Source organism: Loxodonta africana, chromosome 9, assembly GCF_030014295.1.
Source record: "Loxodonta africana isolate mLoxAfr1 chromosome 9, mLoxAfr1.hap2, whole genome shotgun sequence".
NCBI lineage: Eukaryota > Metazoa > Chordata > Mammalia > Proboscidea > Elephantidae > Loxodonta > Loxodonta africana.
The window spans coordinates 51,052,769-51,078,130 of NC_087350.1; the positions used below are offsets into that span (position 1 = coordinate 51,052,769).

At 40.7% G+C, this 25,362-nt stretch overlaps 1 protein-coding gene across 3 annotated transcripts in view; it reads left to right on the forward strand.

Annotated features, from left to right (window-relative positions):
• PSMB7 (proteasome 20S subunit beta 7) overlaps window positions 1-25,362 on the forward strand; it is a 70,099-nt gene that overhangs the window by 14,798 nt on the left and 29,939 nt on the right. For all 3 annotated transcript variants that reach the window (XR_010323021.1, XM_003407747.4, XM_064291451.1), the window contains exon 6: window positions 22,568-22,626. Coding sequence is in view for 2 of the 3 variants with exons in the window: in XM_003407747.4 (XP_003407795.1) it covers window positions 22,568-22,626 (59 nt within the window). In the remaining variant the exon portion in view is untranslated. The remainder of the gene's footprint in view (window positions 1-22,567; window positions 22,627-25,362) is intronic.

A 25,362-nucleotide genomic window follows, 5' to 3' on the forward strand; every position in this document is an offset into this window, starting at 1 on the left:
GTGGACTTTCAGCACCTTTCCCTTCTGCATGGACCAGTGTGGGCCTATTTCGGGAGAATGGGCCCTTGTTGGCAGACTCCAACCGTTTGAGCTTTGTGGTGGAGAGATGGGTGTTTGATGTTTGACATTGCTTTGCCTATTAAACAAGGTCCTCATCTATCCACATCAGGGACCTAAGGACTGGTAACTCCACTCAGATCACTCAGCCACCCACGACAGGGGTCCAAGGATAACTGGTACCTCCCAGTCCTTACAACCAAAAACTTTGGGTGCTCATGGTCCGTCTGCAGAACCCACCCACTTGCACGCTCTAGGCAACAGGGACACGCTTTCCTCAGAGACACTCGGCGGTTCTCAGCCCTCTGCCTTGTTCAGAGCATGACCTCCTGCTGTAATCAGATACCAGTACATACACTAATCACTCCTGCCCCTTTAAGACTGTAGGACAGAGCCTGTACCACACACTTGATGATCAGCTACTTGGACACCTGAGCTGAATTCATACAAGAAGAGTGAATGGACTCCTGGACTGATATACCTGATAACAGCTCTAGCCATCAGGGGACAGGATGTCAGAGCTCCAAAGGTGAAAATAATCAAGCTAGCTCACTCAAGCAACCTGTGGGGGTATATCAAAACAAAACAAAGCAAGAAGCTAAGACACAGTAAGCAAGCATAAACTAATACAAAAACTTACAGATGGCTTGGAGACAACAGTCAATATCAACTCACATAAAGAAATAGACCATGATCACCTCAACAAGCACTCAGATCAAAGAATCCAGGGATCTTCTAGATGGAAGTACATTCCCGGAATTACCAGAGGCAAAATACAAAAGATTAATTTACAGAACCGTTCAAGACATCAGGAAGGAAATGAGGCAATACACAGAACAAACCAAGGAACATACAGATAAAGCAATTGAAGAAATTAGAAAGATTATTCAGGAACATAAAGAAAAATTTAATAAGCTGGAAAAATCCATAAGACAGACAGCAATCAGAAATTCAGAATATTAACAATAAAATTACAGAAGTAGACAACTCAATAGAAAGTCAGAGGAGCAGAATCGAGCAAGTAGAAGCCAGAATTTCTGATCTCGAAGACAAATATAAGCAGACATTCTGTTTTTTTTGCTCACTCTGGATCCTGTGTCTGCATCTTGTTTGGCTGACCTCTGGCTCTTGGGACTTGAGCTGTCAGCTTATCTGCAGGTCTTAGAATTCATTGGTCTTCACACTCTGAGAGCAGGAGCCCTGTCGTTGTTAGGTTCACCAGCCTCTATCCTGATCCACAGACTTGGGATGGTCTAGCCTCTACAATCGCGTTAGCCATTTCCTTGATGTAAATCTCTCTGTATATATTTATACACTTCGCAGGTTTTGCTTCTCTAGAGAACCCAGCCTAAGACACTGAGCAAATAGGGTAGCTGAACTATGTGAAGAAGAGTGCAGCATCAGGATTGAGGCAGTACTCATTAACAGCCTGGGATATGCAGATAACATAACCTTGCTTGTTGAAAGTGAAGAGGACTTGAAGGATTTACTGATGAGGATTAAAGGCTACAGCCGTCAGTATGTATTACACTTTAACGTAAAGAAAACAAAAATCCTCACAGCTGTACCAGCAATCAACATTCATTATAAATGGAGAAAATATTGAAGTTGTCAAGGATTTCATTTTGCTTGGATCCATAATCAACCCCCAAGGAAGCAGCAGTCAGGAAATCAAAGGATGCATTGCATTGGTCAAATCTGCTGCAAAAGACCTCTTTAAAGTGTTAAAAAGCAAAGATGTCACTTCAAGGACTAAGGTGCACCTGATTCAAGGCATGGTGTTTTCAGTCACCTCATATGCATGTGAAAGCTGGACAAAGAAAAAGGAAGACTGAAGAAAAATTGACATCTTTGAATTGTGGTGTTGGCAAAGAATATTGAATATACCATGGACTGCCAGAAGAATGAGTAAATCTGTCTTGGAAGAAGTACAGTCAGAATGCTCCTTAGAAGCAAGGATGGCAAGACTTTGTCGCACATACTTTGGATGTGTTATCAGGATGGACCAGTCCCTGGAGAAGGACAGCATGCTTGGAAAAGTGGAGGGTCGGCGAAAAAGAGGAAGACCCTCAACTAGGTGGATTGGCACAGTGGTAGCAACAATGGGCTCAAGTGTAACAATTGTGAGGATGGTGCAGAACTGGGCAGTGTTTTGTTCTGTTGTATGTAGGGTTGCTATGAGTCGAAGTGACTCGATGGCACCTAACAACAGTAACAAATGTGCTAGGCGCTGGGAATATAGTGGTAAACATACCACCTTCCCTGAATTTATAGTCTCACGGTGGGGAGCAGGCATTAAACAAGTGAATACACAAATTAATATAAAAGAACATGTAAATGCCCTAGAAGAAAATAACAGTAAAAAGGAGAATAACAGGAAGGGATATGTATGTGGATGATGGGTATTTGGGAAGCCCTCACTGCATAAGTGACTTTAAATTATTTCCTAATGCATGTAACCTATGGACCTGAAAAAACATTCAAGCAGGACAAAGATTACATGAAATATGTATCTCTGTTCCGTATCCCTCCCCCAAAGTAACCACTGTTAAGAGTTAACTGTTAACTGTTAAGAAAATGTTTTATGAGTACACATCCATCCATCCATCCATCCTTCAGTCTGTCATCTCTCCCTTTCAAAAATACATAAAGTCGTATTATACGTAGTAGTCTTCATTTTATAATTTATTTTGGAGACATTTTTGTATCAGCATATGTAGATTTGTATCATTTATGTAATAAGAGCTGTATATTGCATTACGTATAATGCAGTGCCCGGGTTACAAATGTCTGACTTGGATAACTAAGAGAACGGACTGCTGTAAAGCCTGTTGTATTAAAAATCGGAGTTAAATACAATGGTTCGTAATAATGTAATAATGAACACGCTCACTACTTTGTGATGCGCATGAAAACATTGTACGGCTTCACTGGTTTTGTCTGAACTGTTTAAGAGCCATTTCTTTAACATTTTTTTACAGTGCTGTATAGCTACACACATTCTCTCTCTCCAGTATGATACCAATATCTGGTTACTTTTAATATTCACTTATTGTTATGTACTCTGTTATTTCATTTTAGATGTTGTAGTGTATTTGGAAGCGTTTCTTAAGTGTTCCATATGCATACCCCACTGCCGTCGAGTTGATTCCAACTCATAGCAACCCCGTAGGGATTCCAAGGCTGTAAATCTTTATGGAAAGAGGCAGCCATTTTTTCTCCCCTGGAGTGGCTGGTGGGTTCCAGCTGCTGACCTTTCTGTTAGCAGCTGAGCACTTTAACCACTGTGCCACCAAGGCTCCTTTTATATGCACAGAAAGGTAAAGTATATACTGTAAAGATAAACATTTGACTAACTGATGCTAAATAAGAACCAGATGTACCAATTCTAACTTACAAATTGAATTTAAAGACACTGAGAAATAAATCTTATTTGTAACTGCCGGTACATGGCTGTACCCATGATTTACTGACCCATTCTCCTATTGATGGATTTTTGATTTTCAGATTTTTGTACCCAATGCGTCTTGGTATACTCGTGTAAATACATACCTTAGAACAGTTCCTAGTAGTGGAGTTTCTGTAGTAGGGTATATGTATGTATAGATCATAATTTTCTGTTGCAAGCAATGGAATCACTGGATGATTTAAGGAAAAGACGATTTTTTTTTTTTTTTTAAGATTGCAAGTGGCTCACAGAATAACAGGATGACAACTGAGTTTGGGGCCACATGGCCAGGAACAGTGTCACAAATCATGCTGCAGAGTGGGCTGTTCAAGTCTAACTACTGACACTCTGCTCACTCTGCTGCCCTGGCAGCTTTTGGGACGGAGTCTTCCTGCCATGACTTTCACCGCCAGGGTTCCTTATCCGAGAGGGTGGGTCCTTCTAATTGGTGAAGCTCCATCTCCCACTCATAAGGTTCCCCAGACATAAGAAGGAAGTACAGATGTAAGGCAGCCCAAAAGAATGTCAGATGGCCATACAGTTGCACTTTACCTTTTGAGAGTTGTTGCCAAAATGCCCTCCAAAAGGATCGCACTAGTTTTACACTCCTACCAACAGATTATAAGAATGCCTTTCTCTCACAGCCTCACCCACAGCGGTTATTTTCATCAATCTTGTTGGTGAAAAATGGGAAAAAGTAACACTTAAGCTGAGACCTGAATGATAAGTAGGAGTGATGAAGCCAGAAATTTCCCTCCCCTCTCCGTTAAGGGAAAGTTTACTTCAGGCCCTGCGGTGCACAAGGGATCAGTGTGATCAAGGAGGAGAGAGGCCAGCATTTCTGGATGGGTGAGGCAAGTGTAACATTTATGGGGGAAGGTGTCGGGACGAAGCGTTGCATGCAGGAGGCACAGCAGAAGCACAGACATGGAAGGACGAAGGGGAATGCCTTGGTCGGGGGGTGAGCTGAGGCAAGGCTGTAAAGAGGCCAGAGAGGGTCCAGGTGATACAGGCTGTTGTTTTGATTTTGTCCCGGAGATTCTTATCTACTGTTTTTAGGCTAGGGAGTGATAGGGTTAGGTTTGCTTGTTAGAAAGAGCAGTCTAACAGCTGTGGGGAGGAGGATTGGCCTGAGGGGGAACAGGGTGGTGTGTCCTGGCCAGAAATGTCCAGGGTTTGGAGGGGTCCATTGCAGTAGTGGTGGCCACTGTCATAACAGAGAGCCTTCAAAGAAACCAGCCAACCCCTAGGCCAGATCCCAGGTCTCTGGCTTTCCTTGCTGGCTCTTGGGTGCAGTGTTACAGTACCTCTTCACCTGGTGCTACCTGCTTTCTTAGTTGGGCTGTAGACCTTTTTTCCAGTCTTATTTTCTGTTCCTCCTCCACTTGCACCCTGGGCCTCTGTGGCAACAGGCCCCTTGCCTTCCCTGAATAGGCCTTCACATCTCACTGCTGCAGTGCTGCCTTCTTTCAGAAGTGCCTTTTCTGCTTTGAGCGCTGCTACTCATCATCTAGCCCAGAAGCTACTCCCAGGTCAGTTATCAAGTCCCTCCAGTGGCATTTGGTATGAAACACAGATTCCAGGATTCCAGCCTTGGCTGTACTCCACCGTCCCCAGCCCTTGTCCTTCCCACCCCAGTGGAATTTTGAGATCTCTAAGAATAGAACCTGGGTCATATTCACTTCCAGTGTCCGACAGAGTCCTGTGTGGTTCAATGAATACGTTATTAAAGGTGAATTAATTTTCCGATTCTCATACTTGCTTGTGCCAAAGAATGCCTGAAACTTAGTGTTGGAAACCGTAGCTATTGTTTATTGTGTGTGATCAACCACTTTACAGTACTCCTGGAAAAGCATTAGTTTAATTTGTGTTCATTTGTCTGGCCCCAGTGTAGCTATAATAGCACAAAGCATTGTATGGACTATAGGTCCTTTAAAAAAAAAAAAAAAAAATGTTTGATGTTGTTTTAAATATAAAGCATATTTATGGAGTGTCTCTGTACCAGTCTGTGGGTGTTGTCATATTGTTTTCAGTTAAAATTTTACAAGGGATGCTATTTTATTGTTGAGAAACCTAAAGTTGAGAGAAATGCAATAATTTACCTATTATCACTCAGCCTTTAAGTGGCAAAGTTGGGATTTGAACTCTTGTCTTCCAGCTCCAGCAAGCCCCTATACGACACAGCTGCTGTGATTTTACCATTTTACAAATGTTATTTCATTAAACTATTAAACCATGCTTCTGAATACTAAAAATACTTCTACAAATTCCTGATGAGCATTTATGATTTTTTTTTTGCAGATTTTTGGCTGCACAATATGCAGATTTTTCTATCCTTGTTAAGAACAGTATTTACTGAAGCAGCTTTGTAGTATCAAATAATAAAAAAAAAAGTTACAATCCCTACCACCCCAAGACAACATGATTTTTATTTGTTTCTAATCCAAGTCCATTGCGAAGAGAAGCCCTTTACTAGGGAATGTAAAATACAATTTTTCTATTGCCCTGGGCTTTGTCTTTGTTGCTCTGTAAGCCTCTTTTAGCCATTGTTCACTTCTGAGTGGCCTACATACATCTTTCCCTGAGGTAGCAGTAGTTCAAGGCTGCCTTTCTTCCTAATGATTGAATGCTTCTAATTCTGGGTTTTTATTGTTTTTCTTGCAATCTTTCCTTTTTTTTTTTGAGGTGGGTGGCAGCTTGATATTGAGAACTTTAGAATTGCCAAAATTTGGTGTCTTTTTTTTTTTTTTGGCCCATTTTAACCAATTTTAAGCTTGTAATTCAGTGACATTAATTACATTTACCATATTCTACCATCACCACTATCCATTTCCAAAAGTTCTACGTCACCATGGTGGCTTTTGTTTTAATTCATGTTATTTTGGGTGAGCTAGAAACCAAACCTCAAAATACAGATAAAATAGAAAACCAAAAACTAAACCGGCTGCCATCAAGTCAGTTCTGACTTGTGGCGACCCAATGTGGCGACCCAATGAGTAGAACTGTGCCCTCTGAAGTGACATGCTCCCGTGGAGCAGTAACATTCAGTGTGGGATTGAGGCTTTCCATAAGTGTAACTTCAATGAGAAAATGAATATTTCATCTATAGTCCCATGTTTTAGTTAAATTGTGAGTTTTTTACTATGAGAAATAAAAGTGAAGCTTTATAATTAATCTTTTTTTTCTCGAGTGATTTGACAGAGCTGGAAGCTACAAATTATCTGTAAGACAAGGGTGTCTAAATTTTGTCTACCCATGGGCCTCTACTGGCGACTAGCCAGGTGCTTGAAGGCTACTCTTAATTTACATTGAATATAAGACACCTGTCTTGTCTTGCTCATCTTTAACATGCTGCCACACGTCCTTGCCACATTGAGCACAGGTCTAGGAACCTCCTCTCTGAGGGCTCCCCTTCCCAAGGGCTTACTTGGGAGAAGAATGTATTGAACTCTGTGGTGTGGCCCTTAGCTTCTGTCCTAAAACCTTTGTAGACATGATGTTAACAATAACAATAGCAACATTCATCCAGCAGCTTTCCAGCTATAACACCAGCAACTCTTGTGAGGTGGTTTACTGATTTAATCTTAATGACACTCTGTGAGGTAGGTACAACCATCCCTGTCTTACAGATGGAGAAACTGAGGCTCAGAGAGGTTGCTTGCCAAGGTCACACAGCCACGAAGTACATGAGTTGGGATGGTAACCCCAGCCCCTGTGAGTTTCCTCCCTTGACTGTGTTATTGCTACAAGTGGCCTGTGACCTGTGGTCCAGGCCAAATGTGACTTGGTCTGTTCTCACAGGAGGAGAAAGGGCCCCTTAGATTTCATGTAATTATTTCTTTTTTAAGAGAATAATGTGGAAGAGACTGCAGATGATTGTTGAAGGCTGGGCAAGATTCTTTGAGTTTCCTTTATTGAGAAAGGGAAAAGAGTTTTAGTCATATTTTTTTTAGGCAAAATGTAGGTTCTTTTAATTCTCAGATTAATTAGCTTATTCGTTTAACTTGCCAGTTCTTTATTAGGCAAACCAAAGTGTCAAAAGAAGCCTGGGGACCATCCTTTGCTATTAGTTTGGCAGTGCTCCTGGTAGCAGCATTGGCAAGGTATATAAAATTTTTATTTTTGCCCACTTATTCACATGGAGAATTAACATGAATAAAATTTCAAGCACGGCATTCCTGGAAATGAGGCCCTTGGACAATTTAGGAATACTAAGTTAAGGAATAAACATTGGTATGCACCATTAGGGAAGACCTGGGGTCACTGCCAGGGCCATCTAGGTAAAATTCTATCTGCAGGTAAACTGGTTATACAATTTCCTAATTACTGGAATGCATCTACTAAATCCCAGTTTACAGGGCCCCCTAGCAATTAAAAAGATTTGGGACAGGGTACCACACACACTGAATGTTTCACCTTGTGAGCAAGAGTGTTAGAATTAAGTTGGAACACAGGAACATCGATAGGGAATTTAGACCTGCCATTTTCTCTGTATTTGTACACTAAATTGCAACCTTTTTGTAGACATTTTAATATCTCCAAATGACTTTTTTTTGAAAGTTACCTTGCACTGGATCAAATTAGTACCTTACAAGATGGCAAATGTTTCTTCCATATTCAAGTCTTAAATCAGGTGTGAATTTAGCAGTGGCTGTGTTTAGTTTCTAGGCCTATATGAAAGCCATACTCTGAGGACGTGTAGACTTCTTGGTCTTTAGTCTTAGTGAAAATTCTTTTTCCTGAACCAGTGTGGGCTGTGTGACTGACTGTGTATAGGAGGCTCCCTAGGCACGTGTCTCCATCAGCCCTGGATTGAGTCTATGCTTCTGCTCTCTGTAGATCAGGTGCTATGGAATGGACGAGCTGGCTGGTCTAGGTGTCACCACTTTGGTGGGAGCTTTGGTGGGACCAAAGCGATCGTCAAAGCAGACTTTTCTATAACCACTTGAGGTATAATGTAGAATCCTAGAAAAAGAAATGGAAGCCCTGGCTTCGGTCTCAGCTCTGCTTGACCAGTTCCTAGTCACCCAACATCTTTAAACCTCAAATTCCTTATTTCTAAAAAGAAGCTAATGGCTTGTTGACTTGGGAAGTTCACAGGGCTTTGGGGATGCTGGAATGTCCCGTGGCATGTGAACATGCTCTGTAAAGCACCATTTGCTCTTTACATGCTGTTGCTCTTGACATTATTTTTGAGGCAGTATGGCATAGTGGAAAGAGCTGGCCTTTGGGGTCAAATTGGGTTCAGACCTTAGGTCCAACATTTCTTAGCTGTTTTACCGTGAGCACTGATTTCTTCGTAAAATGGTGGTTAGAAAAACTGGGAGATATGTGAGGGTTAAATGAGATAATATACATAAAAATCTTTGTATTGAGCACGTGGTAGATATTTGATGCATGGTGTTTTCATAATGTTAGTGCTAGCACATTCTCTGTATGCAGTTCTGTGTACTAAGATTTCTCTGACAGTTTTTTCTGCTTTGATTAATATAACTAGAGTGTATTTTAGAAAATTTAAAATGTGCAGTACTTGAATTTCATATGTGTGCTGCTGTGGAATGCCAGGAATAAACAATTGGGAACCAGAACCCCTCGAAAGTTGAATTATGTATCTAGATTCCTGATTGCTGCAAAGGTGGTACTAAGCCAATAGATGGTGCCATTATGTTAGGAAATGAGAAAATATTTACTTCTAAAATTTGATCGTGTTGTTACAGGGAATGTAGGATAGCTAGCCCTTGCCAATTCTTAAGCTGTTCTAATTAGAGATGGACTTTGTTCTTGATTTTGCAAAAAAAAAATACTAGATGTATCTTGTAGGTAAAATGGTGAGGTATTGAGTTAATGTATAGGGTCTTATTTCTTCTTATTCTTTTTTTTTCACTAATGTTTTACAGTGGAGTCTGTTCTGACTTTGAGTTCAGTCCTTAGTCTGTAACTAATAAAACTCCTTGCCAGGAGTACTTTTCAGAACAGTTAAATGCTCGCAGTTTGAAGTTTTTTACTTTAAATCCTACTTCAGAGTGAGGTTAACTAATTCATCTTTATTTGCTCTTGTTTCATAATTGGACAGAATTGGCTTTGCCTAAAAAAAAGTGCCTTTATACTCATATAACCTAGGGCTTGATGTTCTTTTAGTTTGTTATGTTGGTCAGACTAACTGGAAAGTCATTCTGTGTATCAGAAGACTTTTCATTGTGTAGTTCATAGGACTAGAGATTTGCTGTTAACCAGATCTGGGTTCAGATTTCTACTCTGTGATTACTAGCTGCGTGACTTGGCGTTGGTTCTGTTGCTTCTCTGAACTTGGTATTTTTCATCTAAAAATGGAGATAATACCATCTCCTAGAGGGTCGCTATGAGTCGGAATTGACGGCACTGGGTTTGGGTAGCCCACAGAGGAAGTAAGTGAGAAAATATATGTTCGTAGAAGTGCTCACACACCATTTTCAATAAGCAGGATTTCTCATTGTTTGCACATAGGCACTGTAGACAAGACAAAACCTTTACCTGTGATTAAAACTGGGTGTGCATTATAAATTATTAAAACCTGTTCCTTTTGTCCTTGAGGGTTCTAAGGGACATGAAAACTTGGAAAAGGCCTACAAAGTGAAATAGTCTGCAATTTGGGAAGCTATTTTGAAATGTGGGCCAGAGTCAAGGGTGCCTTTGAGAGGCTTGTCGGCTAGGACTGCCCTGAGCTTCTGCATCTGGAGGGAGAAGTAAGCACCCCGCACTCAGCAGACTGCTGAGAGCTTGGTTCCTGGCAGAGCCTAATGATGGCGGAGACTAAGAGAGCCATATCGTAAGGTAATTTTCATCTTCCCATCTTCTCTTTTAAACATAGGGCTAGGTGACGGCTCTGTTTTAAGGAGAACAATTTTCTCTCAATACCTTGTGGCATATCAATAAAATGCAATAATAAAACCTTTCACTTTTTAGACCTGGATGCCCCTGGTTGTTTGTCTTTTCTTAAGAGTGTTCATAATCTGTCAGGTAAATGAGACGTTGCAGTTGCAATTATAAGAAAAATCCCTGTTCCCTGCAAGTGATGTTTTAAATTATTTAGAGTGAAATTTAGCTCCTTTTTTGTCTACATTATATAACGTTTAGGAAAAAAGCTACATATTTTGAGAATTTAGTTTTTGAGTGAAAATGCCTTTGGATGCTTCAAAAATATATTTCTAAGCATATTGAATGGAATATTCTTTATTGTTATTCATTGGGAATAAAAGGTAGACTCTGACACTGAGGTGTATTTGCTGATGAAAAGGAAGCATTCTTCCCCTCACGAGGGGTTTAAATGTACTTCTCGGTGCTTACTCAGGAGTGAAAACATCGAATTAAACTGTTTATGCTGACAAAGGACAAATCTGGATTTCAGCAAGCCATGCAAGATTGTCTGATTGCTTGGCTTGCCTCACCTTGGAAAGCTCTTGGCCAAGACTTACAATGAAATGCATGCATAAAATTAAACCATTTCAAGTCTGTGTCTCAGTTTTACCGAGCGGTGAGAGGTGCTCCAGTGCTCTCTAGTGGCTGAACATGGTCCCCCGGCACCAACATTTTTTTATATTCATAAATCAGCTCTTCACACATTGGCAATGTTGCCCTCCAGAGCAAGCACCAACACCAGGAGACCAGGCCTGGTAGACAGGAATGGAGTGAAAAATGATCCCAATCTGAGAATCTGTAGAAAGCACCAAATTTTACTCAGGACAAGTGGCCAGTTGACTAACAATGAGCAAGTGTGAGTAAGCACTCTGTCAGGGGGAGCTGACACTGATGGATTATATAGTTCTGCTTGTTACTCTTTTAACGCAGCATACGTCTTATACCTTGGCAGGCCACGGTGGCAAACAGGTCCTTGGGTGCTTAAAATGGACCGATCCTTAGCAAAAGGAACAGCTTTTTTTCCTGAAAACATCTGGTTAGATTGATTGGGGAAGAGCAGTAGAAATCCACTTCCTGTGGTCTCTCAGAACTTAATGACATTGAGAGAAGAAATTTTGAAGACCTTTGTTTCCATTAAAGCTGCCAATTCTTGAGCTTGTTGAGAATGACTGCATAAAATAGCTCCTGGAGGGCAGGGACCTTGTCTTAGAATAATGACAATAGCTGGCTTTTATTGAGCTTCTGCTATGTGCTGGGCATTTTGCTTTATATGCATCATCTCATTAAACCTCACAGCCACCTTATGAGGTACATACTATTATCATCCCCTTTGTGTGGGTGAGAGGACTAGTGCTGTAGGGCTGCTGCGCAGCACAGTTTCAGGGCAGTGTTCACATTGTGCTAATATGATGATGCCTCCTAGAGTGGCATGGCAGCCTTGTAGGGCTCAGGCCTTCAGTGATGTGCTGAGGGAAAACAGCTAGGAGACATCAGAGCTGTCCTACTCATGCATCTTTGTGTTCCCAGAGCCTGATACCAAGTGGGCACCAGGGAATGGTTTGTTTGAAGAAATGAGTGGGAAGTTGCTCTTCAGAAAGGTCCGTGGACTTAAGAACCATAAGATAATAGATTTGAATCTTGGCTCCACTACTTATTGACTGTTACTTTGGAAAAAATTACTTAAACCAGTTGAGCCTCAGTTCCCTTGTCTGTGAAGTGGGGAAATTCCTACACCACTTGAGATCAGGGTCTGGGACATAAAAGACTCAATCTGAGAGTTTGTGAGCATAGACCTTTTTAGAAAAAGCAAAATTTCCACCTGCTAGTTTTTGGATCCTTCTTAAAGTTTGACTTTGAGCAGCAGATTTTAGAAAATTATTTCATTCTTTTAATGTTTCCTTAGCATATCTAATAGCATTGATTATAGAATTGCTAGGCTTGATGTTAGTCCTTTAGTGAATGCTAACATAAAAACATGTTACAAAAACACTATTCCCAAGCCATATTAATGCAAGTGTTTTTAAATGTAATAGCAAATAAAAACAGCATCTAGAGAAAGACTGTAAAGTTCTCTTGATATATTTCAGATTTTGTCCTGAGTTGGATTGTTCTCTGAGAAGAAGTGAGGTTCAGGTTGAACCAATAATGTTGATAAGCTAAGATCAAGAATACTTTGAGAGGCTTTAGAAATGACTTTTTTTTCTTTGACGAGTCCATTTTTAGGTTTAGCTATTTTAAAATAAATGTCTTTACAACTGATACTTGAGTGGCATTGCTAAACAGTAAATGGCATATGTTTAATCACTTAAAACATTTAACTAAAACTCCACTCTCATTTGAGTTTTTAAACAAAGAAAACAGATTAACTATTTCCAGATGTGTGGTAATCATTCTGCTGAAATCTGAAGAAAAAACAAGTTTGAAAGGATGCTTTTTGGAGTGGAAAACTAAGAAAAGATAGCTGCTGCTTCTAGGCTGACTTGCTAATCTTGATTTCAGGTGTTTGTGTTTGCTATTGAAGAGACAGCATGCTGGAATGGAAAGAATGTAGCACACTTTAAATTGAGAAAGATTTGAAAATCCCAGATTTGCTTCTCACTTGCTGTGTGATCTGGGCAAGTTCCTCCTCTCTGAGTTTCAGGCTCCCCTTTTGTAAAATGGGACTAATCCTACTTATTCTTTTTTTTTCTTCCCCCCTTTAAATAATGATAAACACATACCAGAACACAACCACCCATCATTTTCTACATGTACAATTAATTCAGTGACATTGATTACATTCTTCAAGTTGTGGAACCAGTCTCACTATCTCTTTCCAAATTATCCCACCACCATTAAGAACATAACTGGTGCACTCTAAGCGGAAAACTCCGTATTTTCCCCTCCTTCCTGACCCTGGTAACTACTAATTACTTATGGCTTCTATATATTTGCTTATTTTATATGAGTGATAGCAGACAGTATTTGTCTTTTTGTGAGTGACTTTGTTCGGTCAGCATAATGTCCTCTAGTTTCATCCATGTTGTGGTGTGCATGAGGACTTCATTCCTCTTTCTGGCGCTTTGTCTGTTTTTGTATGGGCAAACAAAACAGATGTGGCTTGTGCTTTGAAATTTCTTAAATACCATGTGCACATACTGTAGCTATAGTTGCAGTAGTCTGGTTAGTACTTTGCCACAGAGTAGACTTCTGGAAAAGTGGGGTCTGGCTCGGTGCTTATAACGCTCAGAGAACTTTATTATTAAGATGATCTTAACCTCTAAAGCGGGTCCTAAGGAAGCCCTCGTATGGGCGGTGGCAAAGAGAGACATGGTATATTTATTTGTTTGTAATGACTGATTGCTGTCGTTCCTTGGAACTATTGACCCATACATGGATTGACCTTGAGGCCCCTGTCTAAAAATTTAAGGCATAAGCTGCATGCTGCTGCTGTTGCACAGGAAGACTGTGACAGCAGCTAGCAAGGTCTTGCTTGGTTTGTTTGCATTTTTTTTAATCCCTTCAAAATGATGGACTCTTATGTCCCCAAGTTCCTACTTAACTTGGCAAAAAAATTGCAAAGTAATGTATGCTCTTTGAAGAAAAATGAGAAAATACAGATAAACGAAAAGGAAATGGTACACCCAGAAATAAGCATAATATTGTGATTTATACTCTCTGGATTTGCATAATATATGTTGCATAAACATGGCTATTCCTATTGCTTTGGAACATGTTTTCCCCCACTAGATGTATATCATGGTTATGTGTTTATGGCTTAGAAATATGTATCTACTTCGTTGCTTTTAATGACTGCTTATATAAAACCCATTGCTGTCGAGTTGATTCCGACTCATAGCGAGCCTAAAGGACAGAGTAGAACTGCCCCATAGAGCTTCCAAGGAGTGCCTGCAGTATTCGAACTGCCGACCTTTTCGTTAGCAGCTGTAACTCTTAACCACTATACCACCGGGGTTTCCGACTGCTTATATAGTATGTTATTATTTACTTTCTGTATCTCCTTATTGTTGGACCTTTATATTTACCTCCAGGGTTTTTTTGTTTTTTTTTTTTTACCAGTTTAAACAATAATTTTTTTTTAAATAATTTTTATTGTGCTTTAAGTGAAAGTTTACAAATCAAGTCAGTCTGTCACATATAAACTTATATACACTTTACTACATACTCCCGTTTATTCTCCCCCTAATGAGTCAGCCCGCTCCCTCCTTCCAGTCTCTCCTTTTGTGACCGTTTTTGCCAGTTTCTAGCCCTCTCTACCCTCCCATCTCCCCTCCAGACAGGAGATGCCAACACAGTCTCAAGTGTCCACCTGATACAAGTAGCTCACTCTTTATGAGCATCTCTTTCCGACCCATTGTCTAGCCCCTTCCCTGTCTGATGAGTTGCCTTTGGGAATGGTTCCTGTCCTGGGCCAAGAGAAGGTTTGGGGACCATGACTGCTGGGATTCTTCTAGTCTCAGTCAGACCATTAAGTCTGTTCTTTTTATGAGAATTTGGGGTCTGCATCCCACTGTTGTCCTGCTCCTTCAGGGTTTCTCCATTATGCTCCCTGTCAGGGCAGTCATCAGTTGTGGCCGGGCACCATCTAGTTCTTCTGTTCTCAGGATGATGTAAGTCTCCAGTTCATGTGGCCCTTTCTGTCTCTTGGGCTCACAGTTATCGTGTGACCTTGGTGTTCTTCATTCTCCTTTGATCCAGGTGAGTTGAGACCAATTGATGCATCTTAGATGACCGCTTTTTAGCATTTAAGACCCCAGACGCCACACTTCAAAGTGGGATGCAGAATGTTTTCTTAATAGAATTTATTTTGCCAATTGACTTAGAAGTCCCCTTAAGCCATAGTCCCCAAACCCCCGCCCTTGCTCCGCTGACCTTCGAAGCGTTCAATTTATCCTGGAAAATTCTTTGCTTTTGGTCCAGTCCAGTTGAGCTGACCTTCCCTGTATTGAGTGTTGTCTTTCCCTTCACCTAAAGTAGTTCTTATCTACTAACTAATCAGTAAATAACCCTCTCGCACCCTCCGTCCCTCTCCCCTCTTGTAACCAAAAAAGAATGTGTTCTCCTCAGTTTATACTATTTCTCAAGATCTTACAGTAGTGGTCTTATACAATATTTGTCCTTTTGCATCTGACTAATTTCACTCAGCATAATGCCTTCCAGGTTCCTCCATTAATAATTTTTAAAAAAACTTTTATTTATTTTGTTGTTGTTGAGACTATACACAGCAAAACATTCACCAGTCCACTGAATGTACCATTCAGTGACAGTGATTATATTCTTTGAGTTGTGTAACCATTCTCACCCTCCTTTTCTGAGTTGTTCTTTGTCCATTAACATAAATTCACTGCCCCCAAGGTTCCTATCTTTCCAGTTGCTGTTTTTGTATAGATTGTTTTTAAAAGCATAGTGCTCAAGGCAGACTTTTTTAATAAGTTAAGCTAAACAATTATTTGATTGTAATATGACTTCAGGGGATATTTTTGGTGTAAGGTTTAAAGATTATCTCAGGGCAATAGTTTCAGGGGCTCATCCAACCTTCTTGGCTCCAGGAAGTCTGGAGTGCATGAGAATTTGAAATTTCATTCTGCATTTTCCCCCTTTTGATCAAAATTCTTCTATGGATTCTTTAATCAAAATGTTCAGTAATGGTAGTTGTGTACCATCCAGTTGTTCTGGTCTCATTCCTGACTCTCCTTCTTCCTGTGTTGCTCCAGGCAAATAGAGACTAATTGTTGTACCTTGAATGGCTGCTTGCAAGCTTTTAAGACAGACCCCAGGCATTATGCGTTGAACTAGGAGATAGAACAGAAGCACTGAACATATTATTAGGCCAGTTAACTAGAATGTCCCATGAAACCAAGACCCTAAACCTCCAAACCAAGAAACCAAATCCCCTGAAGTTTTGGGTTGTACATAAGAAGCCTCAGCAGCTACTCTTTTTTTTGGTCATTGTTGAAAATGTATCTATCATACAACTTTTGCCAATTAACTGTTTACAGGTGTATAACTTATTGATAGCACTTAAAATAATTGGCTGTGCAACCCTGCCCTTAATCAATGTGATATTTCCATCACTGTTAGCTCCCCTCCATTGCAGCCTCTGGTAACCACTAATGAACTTTGTTCTCTGTACATTTGCCTTTTCTTGTCTTTTTATGTAAATGAGGTCATAAAATATTTGTCCTTTTGTGATTGACTTATCTCACTCAGCATAATGTCTTCCAGTTCTGTTCATATTGTAGCATGTATCAAGACTTCGTTTCTCCTCCTGGCTGAGTGGTATTCCATTGTATATATATACCACATTTTCTTTGTCTGTTCATTTGTTGATGGGCATTTAGGTTGTTTCCACCTTTTGGCCATTGTGACTAGTGCTGCAGTGAACATTGGTATACAAGTTTCTGTTTGAGTCTCTGCTTTCAAGTCTTTTGGGTATATACCCAAGAGTGGAATTGCTGGGTCATATGGTAGTTCCTTTTTTTTTTTTTTTTTTAGCATTTTGAGGAACTGTCACACTGTTTTCCACAATGGCTGTACCATTTGCATTCCCACCTGCAGTGGGTAAGGGTTCTCATTTCCCCACATCCTCACCAACGATTGTTATTTTCAGTTTTTTTAATCTTAGCCATCATAGTGGGAGTGAAATGGTATCTCGTTGTGGTTTTGATTTGCATCTCTCTTGTCCATTTATTTCTTCAGAATAACTCCCTAGCAGTAGAATTGCTGGCTTGGTGGACATGTACAGCTCTGTGATTTCTGATTGATGCTTCTAAATTGAGCATTTGAAAAGTTCTGTCGATTTGCTTCTACTAGTGTGTTAGAGGGCCCATTTCACCACATGTTTGTTAGCACTGGGTATTGTTAGTCTTTTTGATCCTTGCTAATCTAAAAGGTAAAAAGTGGCCTTTTTATTGTAGTTTATATTTCTTTGATTACTAGTGACTTGAACAATGCTTCCAAGTGTTTTAGGCTGCTGCCTTTTCTTTTTTTTGTAATTGCTGTGCCCTTTTTTCTCTTATGATGATGATGTTGTTTAATCTGTGAATTTTTTTTAAGTTATTAATTTTCTGCATGTTTTACATTTTTCTGAGTTTCAAGGCTTATGTTAGTTACAGGAGTTAATGTTTTTTTAAAGCTGGTGGCCTGCTATTAATAAGAACAGATATGTCATTTTAAAAGATTGGCTTGGTTGTTAAAGACAAAACCAAGTGGAGATATGGCCCTGTGGCACTTGTGCTTGGGACCCCCTTCTCCTGGGGCAGCAGACATTGGTCACCCACAGTGTCATCTTGCAGGCCTGTGGGTGACACCTTGGCAGTCAGAGATGGTGAGCAGGTCAGATTTCTTTCCAGGGCTTGTAGGAGGAATTCTTTTAATGAGCATGTAGCAGGAGCAGTGGTGCCTAACAGAGTGGGCTGTAGTGACCCGGGAAGTGCAGAGCGTTCCTGGAGCCCCACTGGTTAGAGAGGCCTGTGTGTGCATCCAAGCCCCTCATTCCTGTTCTCTCCACAGCCTGGCTCCTGGGTGGGTTAGGAGTCAGGCGTGGTTAAGCAGAGTGGGTGGGTGGGTGTAGGTGTGTGTGGGAGGCATGGGTGAGCTTGGGAGAGGACATTGGATGTAGCAGGTAAGTCAGAGGGCAGCAAGGTAGCCATTCTCAGTGTCTTGCACGTAGCCATCTCTCTAAATGCTTGCTGGTCACTGAATCACAGCTTGTTTTTCTGTTTTAAAGAGCTTTGTTCTAGAAGCAACACCGGCTACTCAGAAACTGTGGGTGGGCTGAAAAAGGCAGACTTGGTGGAGGTTGCTAAGGAGCAGCTACGTGGAAACTACTGATGAGACAGAGAGCTTTGGTAGTAGAAAGCAGAAATCTAAGGAGGGCATTTCACTTCTCTGATACTCTCTGATATCACCGCCGTGTGGACCAGACTGGGACATGTAATAGGATGTGGTTTTGTGGTTTTAAAGCCTTTATTTCTTTTTGAAAATTGAACTTGCTTTGCATTTGAGTTTGTCTTATATTCAGCGCAGTATGGTAGATTAGGCAATAAATGTTTTTTGTACTTTATCAAGGCATTTCCTGCTATCATCACTCCTTTAGGGCCAGCTCAGAGTTTTCCTGGCTCCTCCATTTGGACAGTTGTTCTTACAATTCATTGCAGCTTAAGTCAACAAATATCTATTCAGTGCTTACAGTGTGCCAGAGATTGCTAGATATGGGGAATGCAGATGATGAAAAGATGGACAGGTAGTAGGGATCATAGTGATAAATTTTTTTGGAGTGGGGGTGTGTTGTGGTGGCCAGGGAAGGCTTCTAGGAAAACCTTATCTATTAGCTATGGTTTGAAGGGTGACAAGGATTTGTATACTGTCAAGGAGGCAAAGGGAATACCATGTGCCAATGTGGGCTAGGCTTAAAGTAGCATGAAGATTTAGTATTGGTGGAGCTTGGCATTGACGGAATATAAAGTGTGTGTGTATTAGGGAGGAAACCCTGGTGGTGTAGTGGTTAAATGCTACGGCTGCTAACCAAGAGGTCGGCAGTTTGAATCCACCAGGTGCTCCTTGGAAGCTCTATGGGGCAGTTCTACTCTGTCCTGCCAGGTCGCTATGAGTCGGAATTGACTTGACGGCAGCAGGTTTGGTTTTGGTTTTTGGTGTATTAGGGAAGAGGAGGGGGCTGAGGGAGGCAGAGACCTGGTCGTAGAAAGTTGTAAGTGTCCTCTCTGAACCATATTGTGGCATGTAGAACTTTCTGTATGAGGGAGTGACACTGGGTTACCCCTGAGGCAGAGATCCTACGTCTGTGCTCATTAGCTCTCTAATCCTAGACAGGAATCCTCACCATATTAAAGGGCTGTTACGAGGATAACTAAATGACAAACAATGCTTGGCACTTGGTGGGTGCTCAACAAAATGCCCTTATTCCTTCTCCTCCTTACTATAGTATAAGTTCTTTGAGGGCAAGCCTCAGAGGATTTTTGTCTTGGTTTTAAATCTGAGAGAGAGTCCTAGGTTAGGTAGTTTAGATGCTGAAATAATGTCATGTCTCAGGATATTATTATGGCTTGTGGGAAAAATGGGATATAATATTTCAATGTTTTGTAGGTCACATGGCTGCTGTACTAATTATGGAGTTTGTCTGATGTCTTATTGTATATAATTTTGGGTGTTGGACCATTATGTAAGCAGCCTGAATGAAAATATTAAGAAGTATTGGTTTCATTAAATGTACCTATTTTAAAAATGACCAGTTCTCCTTATTCCTTCCCCCAGTTGCATTGCTTTGAATTTATGTGAGAATTTGCATCTTGTTCTCTTGCCGCTTTGGGCAATTGCAGCCATATTTGGAAGTCTCATTCCAGTTTTCTAAATAGCAGGCACACATCCAGAGTTACCTAGAGACCTGTTGACAAAGTCAGTTCTCTCATTTCCTAGCACTTCCCTGTCTTTCTGAAAGGGCTGTACCAAAACGCCTCCTTTCCTAATAAAGCTAGGAGCAGGAGCTCACGTGCAGGTGACTTAGAAATTGTTTTTAATGTTGAATTTCTCTTTGACCTCAGGGGAACCATAGCCAGGTAGATTAGGAAGCTCCTGCCTTTCAGAAAATTTTTCAGCTTTGTGCGTGTACGTGTGTGTGTGTGTGTGTGTGTGTTTTGGGGGGCATGGTGTAAAAAAGAAGAAATTAGAACTACAAGAGCGCCAGTGCCCCTTCTCTGTTTACCTGTCCTATACTGTACAGTGCTTAAAAAAAAAAAAAAATCACTGGTTTCTGGTAGTGTGGAGGGGATCCCATACTAGATAGTCCCTTTTGTTCTATAAGAGTCTATGGATTTAGTATATAATTTCCACTTTGAGAAAATCTATGTGCAGTGTTGTTTCTAAGTAGGAAAAAACATTTGATACAGGAAGAATTATTATATTGGGGGAAATATTTTTCATTTCTTAAAATATTGGATGAAGCTGAGCAGAAGGGTATGTATATACCTAGGAAAAATAAAAGAATAAAAGTGATTTATTTTCTATGAAACGACCAAAGAAAGGATGGCCTGGGAGGAAAAACAGGGCCGGTAATTTTCAAGGAAAAATGCTTTTAAGGTAAGCTTGGTTTTTCCTTTTAACAATAATTCTTATGTATTATTCCTCAAAGTCGTTACCTCTTATGTAAATACTCACCCTTCCCCTGGCCTTTTTAATGTTTATTTCTGGCCTTTGGTTTTTTTACCCTGGGGAGAGATATTCCTGGACCAGCTTGGAAAAGGCACGCCTGCTGTTGGACTCTCTGCAGGAGTATCTAGCATTTAGAAGGTTTTTTTCCTGAGATTTCCTCATTTGCAATTTTCTTGCGTCTTCGTAACAGCTGTCCTTTGTTTTCCACACAAAATCAACTCATTTTTATTATTAAGTCCAAGACTGGTTCTCACCTGTTCCTTAAAACAGAAACATAGGTCACTTTTTTACTTTGACCTCTGAATCTCAAACGTGTGACTCACAAATGCAGGTAGAATTTGGTCTTTTCTCCAGACTTTCAAAGACATGTTTACTTTAAATTAACAGGTTTGGTTTTGGTGAATTTACTCTTGCATGTGTGCTAGTTTTATATGAATGCATGGGGTTTATATCTGTTTAATTTCCGTCTCCTTTCCAAAGGTTTTTTTTTTTTTAATATCTCTTTAGATTCTCATTTTAGTTTTTTTTTTAATGGAAAAAAAAAAGTGTGAGAGGGGAAGTGGGGTTGCCTTTTGCTCCCACAGCCTAAATGAATAGTCATTGCTTGTAATGCTGGTCTACACTTGACGCTTCCTACTGCTTTAGATGTGATGTATCCGGTACTGGGAAGGTAATGATCCTCAACCGCAGCAATATTCCGTAACAGGAGTATCTGTCATATTCATCGGGATTACCATGTTCATTGATTTGTGTCTGTGAATCTGCTGTTTCTACCCTTTAAATTTGATCTATAATTGGACCTCCTTAAATGGTTCAGATAAGGTAGTCTGTATTTTCTCAATGCAGCATTGCTGTCAGCTTCCCCTTTTTCATTATACATTCAGCAGACTTGAGAAAATCAGCAGGACACCTCATTTGAAACTGTTTAATCGCTGCCTTTTTCTTTTGCTAAACCATTGAGGTGGTCAAGCGATATACACAAATCATTTTAAATAGAAAATATGGTTTTCTCTGTGACCCAGCTAAATAGATAGTGTTATGCAAAACAAGTTAAAAAGTAATAAATGCCAAAAAAATCTTCTAATTGGAGTAAAAAATTGTGGGCAACTCTATCCTCTCTCCAAAAGTAAAGTAACCTGAAATATTGCCAGGACCCTGTAAAGACAAACTGATGGTTTTCTGAAGATTCTCTGGTTTCTGAACGAAGCAAGTTTACATTTTCAAATAGTGCTGAGCTGCTTTTTACTTCCGTTCAAAGGAAGCCCATACTTATTTGTAATACCTTTATATCCTATTTTTGTAAGGATAAATTTGCTATCTGTTAATATCTGTGCAGCATAACCTTTCAGCCATTCGCTATTGTGATAATAAATTTTTGTTTCTTTGTCTGTCATTTTGTCTACTCAGCTGTTACTCTTCAAAGTACAAACTAAAAATAATAGCTCCAAATAAATGCCACATAATAAAGTGTTTTACAGTTGTAGGTGGAATAACCTGGTGACTGTGGCTCGCAGTCCTATTACCATTGCTGGTGCGGTAGTTTCTTCCCTGTGTGTCAAGATGACTGTACCAGGACCAGCTCATTAAAACAATCTATTCTTTCTTACTGGCTTGGTATTTAACTCTCTACCCAGCAGCCTGCCAAGGCACAATTGTGGAACACAAGACTCAGCATAGGATATGTGAAATTACGTGGCATTCACTTTTTGAAAAAAAATACAAATTCTCCATAACCTCATTTTCATGCTTCAGCATTTTACTGTGAATAATTTACAATTATTTGTGTCAGTAGTAGGAGTAGGGCCAGTTGCAGGTTTACCCGAGATGTATAAGTGTGAGTCTAGGCTTTTGAAGAACACTGTTTGCCTGGTTTATATATTTACATTGTACTTGAATGTGACACCAGGAGTATTTTTGCCATTTTTGCAGCCCCGAGGTAAACTTGAGATGGAGAAGCTGGGAGTTGGTAAAATATACTAAAAGTGCATCTTTTCCTTACAGGTTCTGGCTCCTTGGCAGCAATGGCTGTATTCGAAGATAAGTTTAGGCCAGATATGGAGGTATGTAAAGTCCCTGCAGTTTTATTGTTTTCCATATATTTTCCAGCTGTATGTTAAACATTTACAAATTGATTGCTGATTCCTCCAAAGCTTGTACAGCACTGTTGTTAGTCGGAATGCTCTCTGGTGCAGATACTATGTTTGCTGAGACCAGTTGCTCGGGAAAGCTTCATTTGTAGTGGCCCTGCCCTTGCCTCCCTTGGCCTGGAGGAGCCAGCACTGTTCAGCTTTTTGCATTGAACTGTTTAGAAGCCTTCTTGGCTGTAAATGCTGCTGCAGCGTAGACTGTTTTCTTGTGCTCTAAGCTTTCTGTGTCAAGATACCTCAAAATGACAGGTTTTTCTGTTCTCTCACTAAGAATGGAAAAATTATATATGTTTTCGTATGTTACACAGACCTGACCAGAAAATGGGGGCAGTTTTAAAAACCCCTATAGGTTGTTCTGCATTTGGCAGAAGACTGGAACGAGATCACGTGTGTGGTGAATTCTTCTCAGTGATAAATCTACTATCTCAAATGTATCTCTAAGATACAGGTAGTCCCTGACTTATGATGGGATTCCGTTCCAGTGACTCTGTCAGTTCTGACATAAGTCGAATACCTCTATAAAAATGGCATAGAGGAGGCATCTGACCTCCTCTAATTTCACAAGGGGGGAGGCGAATCAAGATCAGCAGCCCAAGGCTGCTTGCTCTGAGGCAGAGATCAGACGTACCTCCCCTCACCAGCCTGTTTTACCCGTCCTGATACCATCTGTCCCTCCCGCCCATGGTGCACTCTACTTCTCTGCTGAGTTCGGTAATTCATTGCAGTAGCCACATGGAACTCAGAGACAATACTCATGATTATGGGGTTTATTAGGGAAGTAACAGGTTACAATTCAGGTTCAGCAATGCTCAGGATGCAGTTCTTGGATCAGGACATCCTCTTCTCACCTGTGCCCACAGACAAGCCTCTTCCTGGCCCTTGGCCCCTCGGCCTCTGCCCTGCTCTGGCAAGTGTTACAAAGCTCTTTTAGCTCTGCCGATAAGTGCCCAGAGGCACCCCACTCTGCCAGTAAGCCGTGGCCTGAAAGCACTCAGCTTTAGCTCTGTGGGTCAGCAAACCTAGCTCTAACAAGTGCCTAGAGGCACCCTATTCTACCAGTAAGCCTCCTGCCCGAAGGCACTCAGCTCTCTTACTCCATGGGCCAGAAAGCCCACTGTGCCATCTCCTGCCACTGCTTCTTGCTGTCTCTGGCGTTAATAGCTCGCAGTCTCTGTTTTCCGTGTTACAGCTCCTACTCTTTCAGTGTCTCCCATTAAGCCCCACAGGATGGCGAAACTGACCGATCTCCTTGTTAGGGTTCCATACACCTCATTTGCATAACCCCACCCAATCATTTGTTGGGAGTTACAAAGACAATGGCTAGAAGGGTCATATTAAGTAATTCACTGCACCACAACCTTCTTTTTTAGTTTCATAGCCTGCTATATGGTGGTGTTTAAACAGTAAATCATAACATTAAACATTTGCGAGTGAACATCTGAGAGTAACATCAGCAAATTACGTGTTGCAACATTATATGTGGTGCATATTACTAATGATGAGATGTACCCCCCCCCAAAAAAAAATTAGTGCAGTTCGTTGTAACTGGAATACGTTGCAAGTTGGGGACTACCTATATTATTTTCTTTGATAGTAGTGGAGGTGGTGTCTTCTGAATGGACCTGCTACCTCAGTCTGCCTTAATACAGGTGTGCCGCCATTAAGCAACTCGTCCCAAACTCTTTTGAGAACGGATCTATAGGTCTTCCATTCACATCTTTAAAGGAGTGTAGCCGATGTATTTGGATATTTTTTGGTACCAAATTATTCCTCTGCTGTGTTTCATCCTTGCCAGTAGCAAGCATGTAGACACGTAAGTCCTGAAGGCAGCCTTCCCTAGCTCTTACTTTTTTTTTTTTTTTTAATTATTGTACTTTAGATGAAGGTTTACAGAACAAACTAGCTTCTCATTAAACAGTTAGTACACATACTGTTTTGTGACATTGGTTTACCAACCCCACGGCATGTCCACACTCTCCACTCTCTCGATCTCGGATTCCCTCTTACCAGCTTTCTTATCTCCTTCTGCCTTCTAGTCTTTGCCCCTGGGCTGGTGTGCCCCTTTAGTCTCGTTTTGTTTTATGAGCTTGTCTAATCTATGGCTAGGAAACCCTGGTGGCGTAGCGGTTAAGAGTTTGGCTGCTAACCAAAAGGTCAGCAGTTCGAATCTACCAGGCGCTCTCTGGAAACCCTGTGGGCAGTTCTACTCTGTCCTGTAGGGTTGCTATGAGTCAGAATTGACTCGACGGCAGTGGGTTTGGTTTTGGGTTTAATCTGCGGCTGAAGGGTGAACGTCAGGAGTGACTTCATTACTGAGCTAAAAGGGTGTCTGGAGGCGCCAGCTCTTAGGTTTTTGATGGGTATTACTTTTTTGATGGGGTGTATCAACTTCTTTTCAGCAATTGATAGGCAGTTTATGAAGTACCTTACTCTTTTTTTAATGGGTAGGTTTCTGCCATTTCTGACTTTGTAGTGTTGTTTTCTTTAAGCACCAGAGAAAGAATGTCTCTGGGAATTACTTTTTGACAATGCTTTATGCCTAATTATCTTTGGAGAAGATCACATAATTTTCTTCTTCTACCATTTCATTGTCATTAGAGCTCTGAAACTGTCTCTGACCTTTAGGTTTGGGGCAAGTGCTATGAGAGC